Genomic DNA, 12,105 nt, shown 5'->3' on the forward strand with positions numbered 1-12,105 from the left:
TTTTTTTGTTTCCACAGATGAAGAGAAGTCTGAAAGGAAAGCGATTCCGTGATGTGGATGAAGTCAAAGAAAACACACTAAAGGCTTTGAACAGTATCCAGCCTCAAGAATTCCAGCACTGTTTTGAGCAGTGGCAAAAGCGTTGGGACAAGTGCATTAATGCACATGGACAATACTTTGAAGGGGACTAATATACAGTTCAATAAAAATGCAAAAATAAAAAATAACAAAAATAAATTCCGGTTATTTTTGGGTCCCCCCTCGTACGACAAAACATCACCCGTGTTGTAATTTTGTTCATGACGCAATTCTACATTGAACGAAGCAGCAGCAGATCGATTCGGTGATGGCATTCCCAACTGACTGAGAACTTTGCTCGCGATTTCTAAGCACAAATCTTCAATCATTATCAACACTTCGTTGCAGATTTCTGCTGTGAAATCCAGTTCATATTGGAATTTTCCTTCCGTATTCGACGGAAAATATCATCAGCCATGTGCTGCTTTGTTGATTCCGCGATTCCTACGCAACGACCCATTGTTATTGCATTGTCTCTGTGGGAACGCTCCGTGTATTCGTCGTAACCATGGAGATTCGATACAGTATCGCTATTGTTACTTCCTATGCAGCGGTCTGTTCTAGCGTTTCCATAGAGGTGACTTCTGAATTCCAAATTCCAATTCTGTTTTTCAAAAGAAGCATGTTTTTACCTGTCACATGTGTGACATGTATATAATAGGTATATAAAAACGCGTGCATTCAAATGCAACGTTGTGTCAAAATTTCGAAGCAATCAGTGAAGAACTTTCCGAGATTTTCGAGGGGTAACAAACAAACATTTACATTTTTATTTATATAGATTTTGAAGGGTTATTACTTGTCTGACAAGGGAATAATGTTTAATTACTTAGGCCAATTAATTTCAGTGTTTGTCTGATGATAAGTTCAACATATTAGACTGATATTCATCTTCAGAGAAATCATTTATAATGTATTTTGAAAGGTTATAACTTGTCTGACAAGGGAGTAATGTATTTAATTACTTAAGCCATTTAATTTCAGTGTTTGTCTGATAATAAGTTCAACATATTAGACCGAGCTACAGGTAGTGCTGTGGATTTGCGTTTGGGAGGTGCTCCATTCAAATGTCAGCCATGAAATAAGCTGTCATGGCTGAAATATCTTTAAGGTGTTCCTGAGTGCCTCCAACTAAATTTGAGGATAGTACCTTAATTATTCTTCTCCGAGTTGTCCAGACCAGCTCTGGGGTCCACCCAACTTCCTATTCAATGAGTACCAGGGGCTCTTTCCCCAGGGGTAAAGCAGCCAGGGTGTGAAACTGACCACCCACCTCCAGCTAGTGCTGATGTCAAGAAAATGTGAATCTATACATCCACTTCCCATACACCTTCATGATATAGTGCTTAAGCACAAGGATGGCTTTACATTTTTACCTTGATTATGCAGTGTTCGAAGATGGGTGAAACATTTTAAAGATGGGAACACCAGCATCGAAGATGAGCCTTGGAGCAGTCGTCCTCGAACAGCCTCAACTGAACGCAACAAGGAAAGAGTGGATGAGATCATTCAAGATGACAAGCGTGTGACTGTGGACACAATAGCCCGAAAACTTGGAATAGGGTACGGTGCAGTACAAGAGATGATTATTGACCGAAGACCACAGAGGTCAGCAAAAAGCCATCACCTCAGAACTGCTGCAGAGATTTCGACACAAAGACGATGATTTTTTGGTCTGTATTGTGACAGGTGACGAAAGCTGGTTTCACCATTTTGAGCCTGAAATGAAACGGCAGAGTATGGAATGGCACCATTTGCATTCTCCATCAAAAGAGAAGGCAAAGACAGTGCCATCAGCTGCGAAGGTGATGGGCACAGTCTTCTGGGATGCAGAGGGGCTTATTCTGGCCGAATTCCTGGAACCTGGACAAACCATCAATTCTGCTCGTTATGTCCAGACGCTGCACAAGCTCCGTCATGCATTGCGCGATAAACATCCGGGACGAAACATCATCATCCTGCATGACAATGCTCGCCTCACATTGGAAGCAATTGCAAAGATGGGGTGGGAAGTTCTTCCACACCCCTCCTATAGCCCTGATCAGTCTCCCTCCAACTACCATCTTTTCAGATTTGTGAAGGATCAGCTCCATGGACAACGTTTTGAGACAAGGGAGGCAGTTCAGAAAGCAGTGCGTCAGTGTTTTCAGATGGCTGGAATGGAATTTTACAGACGGGGAATTTTCAAACTCCCAGAACGCTGGGAGAAATGTGTACAAAGAAGTGGTGATTATGTGGAAAAATAAGAAAGGTCTGTAGATTGAGGTGGTTATTTGGTTTGTCAATAATAAAGCATGTTACTTACTTACTCATGGAGCTGAGCCCTTCTGGGGGAGCCACCAATTCTACAGCTACTCAAGAATTTGCCAGCATTTTATGGAACCCAAAGGTTCATCGCCGTGTTCACAAGAGGCCTCCACTCGTCCCTATCCTGAGCCAGATCTATCCAATCAATACCATCCCATCCTATCTCTCTAAGATAATGGAGGAGACGCCCTCCAGTTTTGGAGGGAAGCTGTGAATATATTGAATAAGCAGTCGTGGACAGCCAACAAGGGGTGGCCCTCCAGCTTGGGGGTTGGGTGAGGGGCTAACAACTTCTCACCGTAAAAAATCATTATGTTACGAAAATAAAGCATGTTACTTTACAGAAAATTCTTGCTCATGACTTTCAGTACGACCCTCGTTTATATTCATTAATAAATTTCATTACAAATAACTAAGAACTTTTTCAGAAGAATGCGGATGTACACAGTGTTAACACAAGACACAAACACTGTCTTCATAGACCAGTTGTTAACCTTTCATGCTTTAAGAAAAGTGCATATTATGCTGGGTTCAAAATTTTTAATAACGTGCCTTCTGATCTCAAAGATCTTATGAATGTAAAAGCACAATTTAAAATAGCACTGAAACAATACTTAAATACACACTCATTCTACTCTGTTGACGAATGCCTATTGTCTAGAAAATAACTTATGTATCTTTAAATAGCCTTGTGTGTAGCCACTGTGTATTCCTGGTTTCTTCTGTGTGAGAATTAGACATATTCCACATCCTACAGTCATTTTGACTAACTTTTGGATTCATGGAATGCAATGTAATGTAAAATACCGTTCTAAACAGTTCGGTTTTTTCGTTGTCTTTCATCTCCGAGGAAACGCATTTGTTACTTAACGCATTCCCAGGCAACGGTCCACTGTTACTGCGTTTTCTGCGGACGACAATATGTTACCTCTAGTCATTCATGGAATGCAATGTAATGAAAATACCGTTCTAAACAGTTCGGTTTTTTCGTTGTCTTTCATCTCCGAGGAAACGCATTTGTTACTTAACGCATTCCCAGGCAACGGTCCACTGTTACTGCGTTTTCTGCGGACGACAATATGTTACCTCTAGTCATTCAAAATCCGCAACAGGCGTAAAAGTTCGTCATTTATATAGTAGAATTCCCCTGAGTAGGGCGCTTTCAGGATTAGTTGTAGTTACATTCGGTTGTAAGCTCAACCTTCCCAGTGATCCGTGGTGTAGTTAAGGCAGACAAACGGTTGTGCGCATATTCCGTATACAATTTCATATCGTGACGTAACCGTCAGCAACGACGTATAGCGAGCGAAGACGTGTACGTGAAAATCACAAACTCACGCTGGTGAAAGCAGTTTTATGCAGTAACTTCTAGTGACGAAAGAAAGCTGAGAGGATTTGTGCAGCAAATTTTACCGCAAGAAAATGGCACCAACAGTAACGAGTTTCTTGAGATCGTTTAATTCCAAGCTGTAAGTACGATCCGAGTTCCTTGAAGTAGGTTGAATCCAATAATAAACAGGTAGCTCTTACAGAAATTGGAAGTATATGTTTATTTATTTATAGTATCTTGGTTATAATTCATAGGTTAACAAGTTAATGTAGAAAGTAGTGTCTACTCATCTGTATCTTTTGTAGGGAGGAGCCCGTAAGACGACATTTGAAGAATGTGTATGCTTGCTTGACAATGGCTGCAGTATCTGCTGGTGTGGGAGCATACGTTCATATCTACACCGAGTTGCTTTCCGCCGGCCTGCTAACGTTGCTTGGAACACTGGGATTTGGCATAGCCCTCTTAGCTACACCTGACAATGGCAAGAACACACAGCTACGAATGGGATACCTCTTGGGATTTTCCTTCTTTGCAGGTCCGTAATACCTTATATTGGTAATAATTAGCATGATACGTTTCATGTGTTGTTAGATTTTATCACATGTCTGTAGAAAATAATAACATCATTTCTATATTGATTTACGAAAGAATGTTAAATTTTAATGTATTGACATTTGGAATTGTATGTACGTGAAAGTACTACATTTGATATGGGTGTAGAACGTATGGTTCTATAGGCTTTTCTTAGGTATATCGTGGTTTCTTGAGCCATGTGGTTTTTAATTTACTAGCAATTTGTGAAGCCCCTTTGCTTTCTCTTGAAATGCTGAATAAAATTTGTTTTACATTTCAAAACCATATGCAATATGAGTAGTGCTTTTAGTCATGTCCTACTTTCTTCTGTAGTTCATCGAAGTGTATTGTATTAAATGCAGCGAGTGTACCAAACAGGTTGCTCTCAGCAGTGCTCAGGACTCATATTTGGAAGGTGCTTGGTTCAGATCTCAGTCAGAATACTAGATATCCAGACAGATTTTATTTTTTTTTTGTGTGCTTTTCCGCAGTCCCTTGAGTAGGCCACAACTGCTTCATCCAGATTCCTTCTAATTCATCAGTAATCCTACCCTCTGATGCTGTGTAGTCTAAGCATTATTAAATAACCCACTAAAAGAACAATCTGCTAGTGTTTCTCACATGAGCCTGGTGGCTCATTTGATATAACAGTATAAACTGGATAATTGGTGTTCAGTTCTAAGGATAGATTTTTCTCTTTGGTGCTGTGTCCAAATTGGCTCAGGGTTCGAGTGGGTATTGGTGACACTTTTCTTCAGAGTTGAAGCATTCACAGTGTGAAGTTAATCACTCACCTGTATCTAGTATGAAAGGGCATGGAAGATTGGAGCTACACATTAAGTCATCTGCATATTTCTCACAAGGTGCTTACTTAAGTAAGAACAGGCCATCTTTATCTTTTTAGTGTAGCTCACCCCTCGCAAATTTGAGTGCATGTTACATGTTCAAATGTTTAATATTTCTATTATTATTTGTCTCAAGACTGAAAAGGCAGCATGTTTATACTGGTTTACTATAATATTAGTGTTTGTTTATTTTCAGGTGTGGGAATGGGCCCACTTCTTGATGCAGTGATTGATGTTAATCCAAGTATTGTTGTGACGGCTTTGCTTGGTACCGCAGTGATCTTCGGCTCATTCAGTCTGTCAGCCATCTTCGCTGAAAGAGGAAGATGGTTGTATCTGGGTGGCACCCTAATGACTCTTTTGAGCAGTTTGCTGTTGCTGTCACTGGCAAACTTGTTCGTTGGGTCATATCTGATATTCCAGGTTCACTTGTATTTGGGTTTGCTGGTAATGTGCGGTTTCGTTCTGTATGACACCCAACTGATCATCGAGAAACGCAGGAATGGTGATAAAGATTTTGTTGCCCACTCATTGACCCTCTTCGTTGATTTCGTCAGCATTTTCAAACGTCTTATGATCATCCTCACTGAAAAGGTAAGTTTTATTGCTCACCGAGTCGATTTATTATTATTATTATTATTATTATTATTATTAGGTCCAGCCACAGATACAGTTTGATAAGTATCAGAAAAATGTACCTCCATATGCTATAAAAGGAACTTCACAATACATTCTTATTTCTTTCCTTCTGCCCTTCATTTTCTTTCTCATGCCTATCAGAAATTTGTTTTTTGTCCATAGTCAGTACGAGCAGCACAGTTCAATGATGTATTAAGCCTTTTGTAGCATTTGAAGAAGTAAAATTTTAGTCCTATTACAACATATACTAGATGCTATTTTTAAACCACCATTTAAAATTGATTTGTTGTGAAGTCAGAAATGAAAACCCAGTAAAATTCACATAACCACCTAGATGCCTAGAATTATCCTTCATTAATGTAATAGTATTTATGTTTTTTATGTACTTGAGGGAGATACCTGTATTAGTTTTTAAAAATCACTTGGTTTCTGAGCAAGAACAAGTTTGCTTTGAGGTTTATCATGGACTAGAAATGAAAGATAAGAGTAATGAGAAACACTGTTTTCTGTTAAAATAGTAACGCTGTAAGTAAATAACTTTGATAATGTGAATGTGAAATGCTGTCTTTGAGGATGGCTAAGAGCCTCTCTTCTCATGACTGGGTCTGTTGGTAATTGGCTGTTTAACCCTTTACCCATTAATTTAAAATACATGTGTTAGATTCAGATTGGTACATTTTTTCAGAGTATTTAAATTTTAAATAAGATTTTATTAGGGCAGGGTCCATTTCATGTTGAAATGCATGGTTTTGTTATAAGAAGCAGAGGGTTAGAAAAGTGAAGGTTTAATGGTTATATGGCATACATTTCTAGGATACAAGGCTAACAGAAAATTTATTCTATGAACTTTGAAAGTGTCAGGCAGGTCTCATTAATTTACATGATACTTTACAGTGCATCAGTAAATGATTACTTTGAACTGTGCTGTTCAGTTATCTGCTCTCATATAATAGTATTACAAACTTATCACTATAGTCTTCCTACATGTAATTGAGGTCAAAGGTCATTTTCACAGCTTTGTACACTGTCTTGTTCACTTGAAAGTATGAAACACAGGTAATAAAGGTAAAGTTGTCCCTGTGCTTAAATAATTAATTAAGCACTATGCCATGAAGGCTTATGGGGGACTGGATGTATAGATCCACATTTTCTTGACCTCAGCACTAGTATACTGTGGAGTCATCATTCACTTAACAACTTGTTATGGAGGCACCACACGTCTGCTGTTGGAACACTTTCTCTGCATCTCTGCCACTGATTCTTTTGCTCTTTATATTTTTGTTTTACTTTTCTCTTCTTTTCCTCCTGAAGTGATCGGTCAAGGTAAAGTTGTCTCTGAGATTAAGGACAGTTGGTTTTATATCTGCCTTTCATTGGCTGTTTATTTCTTATACAAAACCTTTGTATTGTTGGTTGTAGATAAGGCTGTTATTTTCAAGTTGACATATATATTCATTTAGTTTTGGTCGTGTACGTGTTAGCTGAACCCGAATAGTTCACCTGGTATAGTGACTAGGCTACAGCCTGGATGGCTGAGGATTTGGGGTTCAATGTCTTCGCGGGGCAAGAGATTTTTCTTTTCTCCATAACATCCAGATAAGCCCTGGGGCCCACCCAGCCTCCTATATAATAGGTATGAAGGGGTGTTTTCCCAGGAGTAAAGCAGCAGGGTTGTGAAACTGACCACTTAACTTTCATCTAGTTCTGAGGTGAAGCTATACCTCCATTCCCCATTATATCTTCATGCGTTGTGCCTAATTAATTAAGTCCAGAGTTAATTTTATGTTTCACCTATTTATGTGTTATCTGAGATGTTTCCATGTTGCACTGCTAGGCTCTATCTACTGATTTAACTTAAGTTGCAACTTGAAAGTTGTAATTTCAACCCCAGAGTATTATACTATGTTCAACATAGCTGAGAGGCAGCTCAAATTAATGCAAGTTAGTGTGACCATTGTCTATGGCTGTTAGCCATAGGTCAAGAGATTAGCAAATCTTATAGTTGGCTCTGTGGTGGATGTACCAGACTTAATGGTTACTTGTGGGATGTATGTCTGAGACATTATTTTTTAGAAGTGTCTGTTTTCAGGCGCTTTGTATAAATTTGTGTGATTTACTGTAAATTTGATGTGTGTTTTAAATATTTCATTCAGTCCAAAGATAGCTTCTCAGAATAGCACAAATATTTTCATCATCTCAAATCCTGTAAATACTTAAGGGCTTTCTTAATTTGAGGCATTCTGAACCATTCTGACAACCTGTAAACAAATTTTCCCTAGGGGTCGTGTTTGGTTTTATGGAAGTTTACAATTTCTGTTTCATCTAAGCTACTAAGTTGTAACATATATAAACCATCAGTAAAATATAGTGAGATTTTCAGTACAAGTGAAATAATCTAAATCAGAAAAAAAGATAGGACTGATTGCCACCATTAATAAGTAGAAATGTAATTCACTTTGTAAGATCATATGGTAAAGATATATGTAAAGATCATATGGTTGGGTTTCAGAGTTCCATACTATGTAGTAAAACTGACATTATGTATATTGTCATGTTGTATGTTCTTTACTCAGGTACATGAAATGAATGTACAGTGGAGAGGTTATGTCTCTGTGTTTCATCTCTAACCATACACAAAACATTTGATAAAGTTTATTTTTGGAAGTCTACATTGAAACATGGCAGTTTTAATTTTGGTTCATTTTGGTGTATTGTAACTCCTGTTTGTGTGAAACTCAGCTCAAAATTATATCAATTTTCTCGTAATGGGTTGCAGCAGGGGTTCTTAAACTTTGTGATGCCATGATCTAGAGCAATATATAAATCTACTTTACCACTAATGATTATAGCTGTTGATGTCATGAGGATCAGAGGGATAAATTTAGCACAATTACAGTTTTTGGTGTCTGAATGGGTTAATTACTAACCATGATTAAATAATTGTTAATAATTTTGTGACCTCCATAGAGTAGGTTGTGGGAACTCAGGGGGTTCATGACTCACCATTTGAGAAACCATGGGTAGTATAATTGGTTCTTATGATAGCATAAAGACATTATTATGGTACAGATCTTTTATCTAAAGTGCAAAATGATAACATTTTTTGATAAGAGTATATTGCAAAACAAACTAAGAATAGTTTGTGAGTTCTTGCACAGTGTAATAAACATCATAATAGTAGGTTTGTACCTGCAACAAATGAACGTTGAAGTTATAAAGTAAGAAAAATGAAAAGACATATCACATAAGTTTGTAGTGGTTCTATGCCCACATTTTGTGGAATAGAGAAAACAAAGATGCAAGTTTGAAAGTTTAATAGTGTAACGTATAACATACAAAACAAACTCCATTGCCTGTAGTCCACAAGCAAACTATATCGAACGAGCGACTTCTGCTTGTCGGCAAAGTTAGTGCCAACTTTCCCCCGGCCGTTAATCTCGGTTTTCTAGACCAGAGGCACAATTTCCTTAAAATAGCTCCTTTATTATCATGAGGCTGAGTGGATCCCATTCCAGGCCCACTGCTTCTCAGAAAATCTGGTAGCGCTGGGAATCGAACTAGGGTCTTCTGGATCAGTAGCCAGGAACTCTGACCACTATAACATACAACAAAAAGGAATTAAATTTTTATCATTTATGTTGTTGTGTTGTTCACTTTAATCATGGACATAAACCCTTGTACCTTAAAAAACTAAATGCAATTATGAACTAAACAGACAATACGTACTGCAAACGTTTCCACCCTGGTGTTGTGAGGAATATACTGTACTGTCTTCAGTGTAAAATGGTAGTATGCAACACATTTATCTCCAAAAATTCTATACTCTGTACTCTCTTTACTTGGTTCAAAGGAGTAAAGACTACTCCATTATTTATGCCTTTGTTTCGGTGGACAGAATATTTCACAATTTGTTTTGCTTCTGAGTAGGTTAAAGTAACATTAATGGGGGGGGAGGTTCAGATTTGAGAGTATCATAGCACAGAATATTAAAACCACTCACCACAGTTTTAATTGATCATGAAAGATTTCAAACTGTATACATATTAAAAATCATGGCATGTTTCTCTGTGTTGCTATAGATGAAATGTTATGTCACTGGTAGCTTTCCTTGTTATAGGATGCCTAACTGTGTGTGAAGTAAGCTGTTACCATATTACCAAAGACTTTTCAGACTTGATATAGGGAACTTCAGTTCATTGCACTTCTTAACCTATATCTTTCCCATAAGACCTTAATTACAGATGGAAAAGTTGCCTCCTAACAGCTGTTTCATTTGAGTTTATTTTCACCCAGCTCACACCCTAAAACAAATGCTGGTGATGTAATACTTTCTTTGTTTTGATGGATATTACGCATTACATTACTGTACATGTTTCCTGAACGCATTTTGAAACATGGTATTCAGAGGCTCAACAAGTTACCAGGAAAGTTCAGACTGAAATTCTTGAAAAAATACTATTATCCAGGATGTGACGCCATGTAGTCTGGTAGAAACTTACTGATGTTCCAGAGGAACAGACTGCCTCCATCTTCAGAACCCTGAAGATGAAGGCAGTACATGCCTCCAAAACATCATTAGCTTCTGCAGAACTACATAGAGTCACATCTCAGAAGATACTACAGTATTCTTTGTTGTCACTGGTGTGAGAACCTCAGGTTTGATGAACTTCATTGGTTGTCTCAAAAGTGGGTCATTCTACAAAAGACTGGTATGTCACAGAATATGGATTTTGTTGAAGAAAAAATAAATTGAATTTGTTGAGGGTTTGGTTGTCCAGCTACTGCAATGTGCATACAGCATTTTAAAATACCATAATCAGTTTGATACTCTTGTTGTTGTTCTTCTTCTTCTTCTTCTTCTTCATCATCATCATCATCATCATTATTTCTTTATTTAGCCCAGTTCATTTTTAACTTAACAAAAGCTTTGTGCTCCATAATGTTTGCATCATAGTTAGGAAGGTTTGATTGAATTTTATTGTATGGTTGTTAGCACTAATTTATATTTGAGAGGTTTGAATCTCATTGCTGACAGTTTTTAGTCTGCATATGCTGGGATGGAATCTTAAAATGTGTCACATCCTCATTCATCAAATTTGAAGCTGTATGTGCTCTGTGGGTGATAGAACTTAATGAATTAAAGGAGGGAAAGAAACAGCTATGTGTAGGAGACCATGAGGTTGTATATTGTTTAAAATTCTGTATATCATAGGTTAGAAGCACTATTTTTAATGTGTTTACCTTGTGATTCTGGCACTATTTGACTCTAAGAGAAATACTTTTTTTTATTGCTAGTGGGGTGGGACTAAGTCCCTTGTACTGCAGCCACTTCTGACCTATTGTACCGGCCCCAGATGATAGGTGAGGGTGATTGTGGAGCAATTGGTGGAATGAAGGTTGGCAGGGGAAACCGAAGTACTTGGAGAAACCTGCCCCAGCGCCACTTTGTCCACCCACTTTACCAGACCCGAGATCGAACCCGGGCCGCCACGGTGGGAAGCCAGTGACTAACCACTTGAGCTGTGGTGCAGCCTAAGAGAAATACAACTTACTGCTCTAAAATAGTGATTGAAAATTGATAGATAGATTATCTAGTGCTAATGAAAATTTTCCTTTTCTTCCAGATTGGAATTATGTAAGTACATTAGGCATGAGGTGATTCATTTCACTGAAAAGTAAACCCTTTATTTGTGACTGACTTCTTGTAGTTTTCATCATATTTTAAAATAATGTGCTGGTAACATTTGCTGTAAATGTATGGAAATTGTTTATTTATTTGTAGTTACATAAATTAATTTGCATTTCAGTTCCAGTCTTGAAAATCTGTATTATATAGTCGCTTTAACGATATATGTATATATATATATTTTCTTCTCTTACAGGAGCGACAGAAGTCTAAGCGCCGAGACTGATCTTCCTGCAGTTAAATTTACTGTTTCCAGAAAATTAAAATTACTACTAAGTTTCCTTGTATTCTGTAAACCACGATAAAAATTACATGTATGTAATGTGAATGTGAAACAAAATATGTGGGATATGTATAACTCTCATATTATACTACAATTAAGAGATTTCAGGCCAGTGTGTTTAATAATTAGTTTCTTTTTAGTTGGCCTTACCATTAGAGAAAACAATTAATGTGTTTTGGTGTGATGGGAGCTTTTGTATTATAATGTAGGATGGTAGTAAGCCATGATTCTTCATGGCATTTCATACAGTTTTGAAGTTTAATAATAGCAGAGTGGTTTGTTTTCCAGATATAAGACCACCTTAAAATTTCTTTTCTTGTTCAAAGTTTATCTAAAATGTATGTGAATTCTGAAATTTGAATAA

At 37.5% G+C, this 12,105-nt stretch overlaps 1 protein-coding gene across 1 annotated transcript; it reads left to right on the forward strand.

Annotated features, from left to right (window-relative positions):
• The first annotated feature begins 3,681 nt into the window (after positions 1–3,681).
• Positions 3,682–11,903, forward strand: LOC111865435 (probable Bax inhibitor 1). The gene is made up of 4 exons (XM_023853472.2): positions 3,682–3,854; positions 4,021–4,250; positions 5,330–5,727; positions 11,655–11,903. Exons 1-4 carry the CDS (start codon positions 3,808–3,810, stop codon positions 11,682–11,684), a joined length of 705 nt encoding a protein of 234 aa, XP_023709240.1. The 5' UTR covers positions 3,682–3,807; the 3' UTR covers positions 11,685–11,903.
• The last annotated feature ends 202 nt before the right edge of the window (positions 11,904–12,105 follow it).

This window comes from Cryptotermes secundus, unplaced genomic scaffold (assembly GCF_002891405.2).
Source record: "Cryptotermes secundus unplaced genomic scaffold, Csec_1.0 scaffold343, whole genome shotgun sequence".
NCBI lineage: Eukaryota > Metazoa > Arthropoda > Insecta > Blattodea > Kalotermitidae > Cryptotermes > Cryptotermes secundus.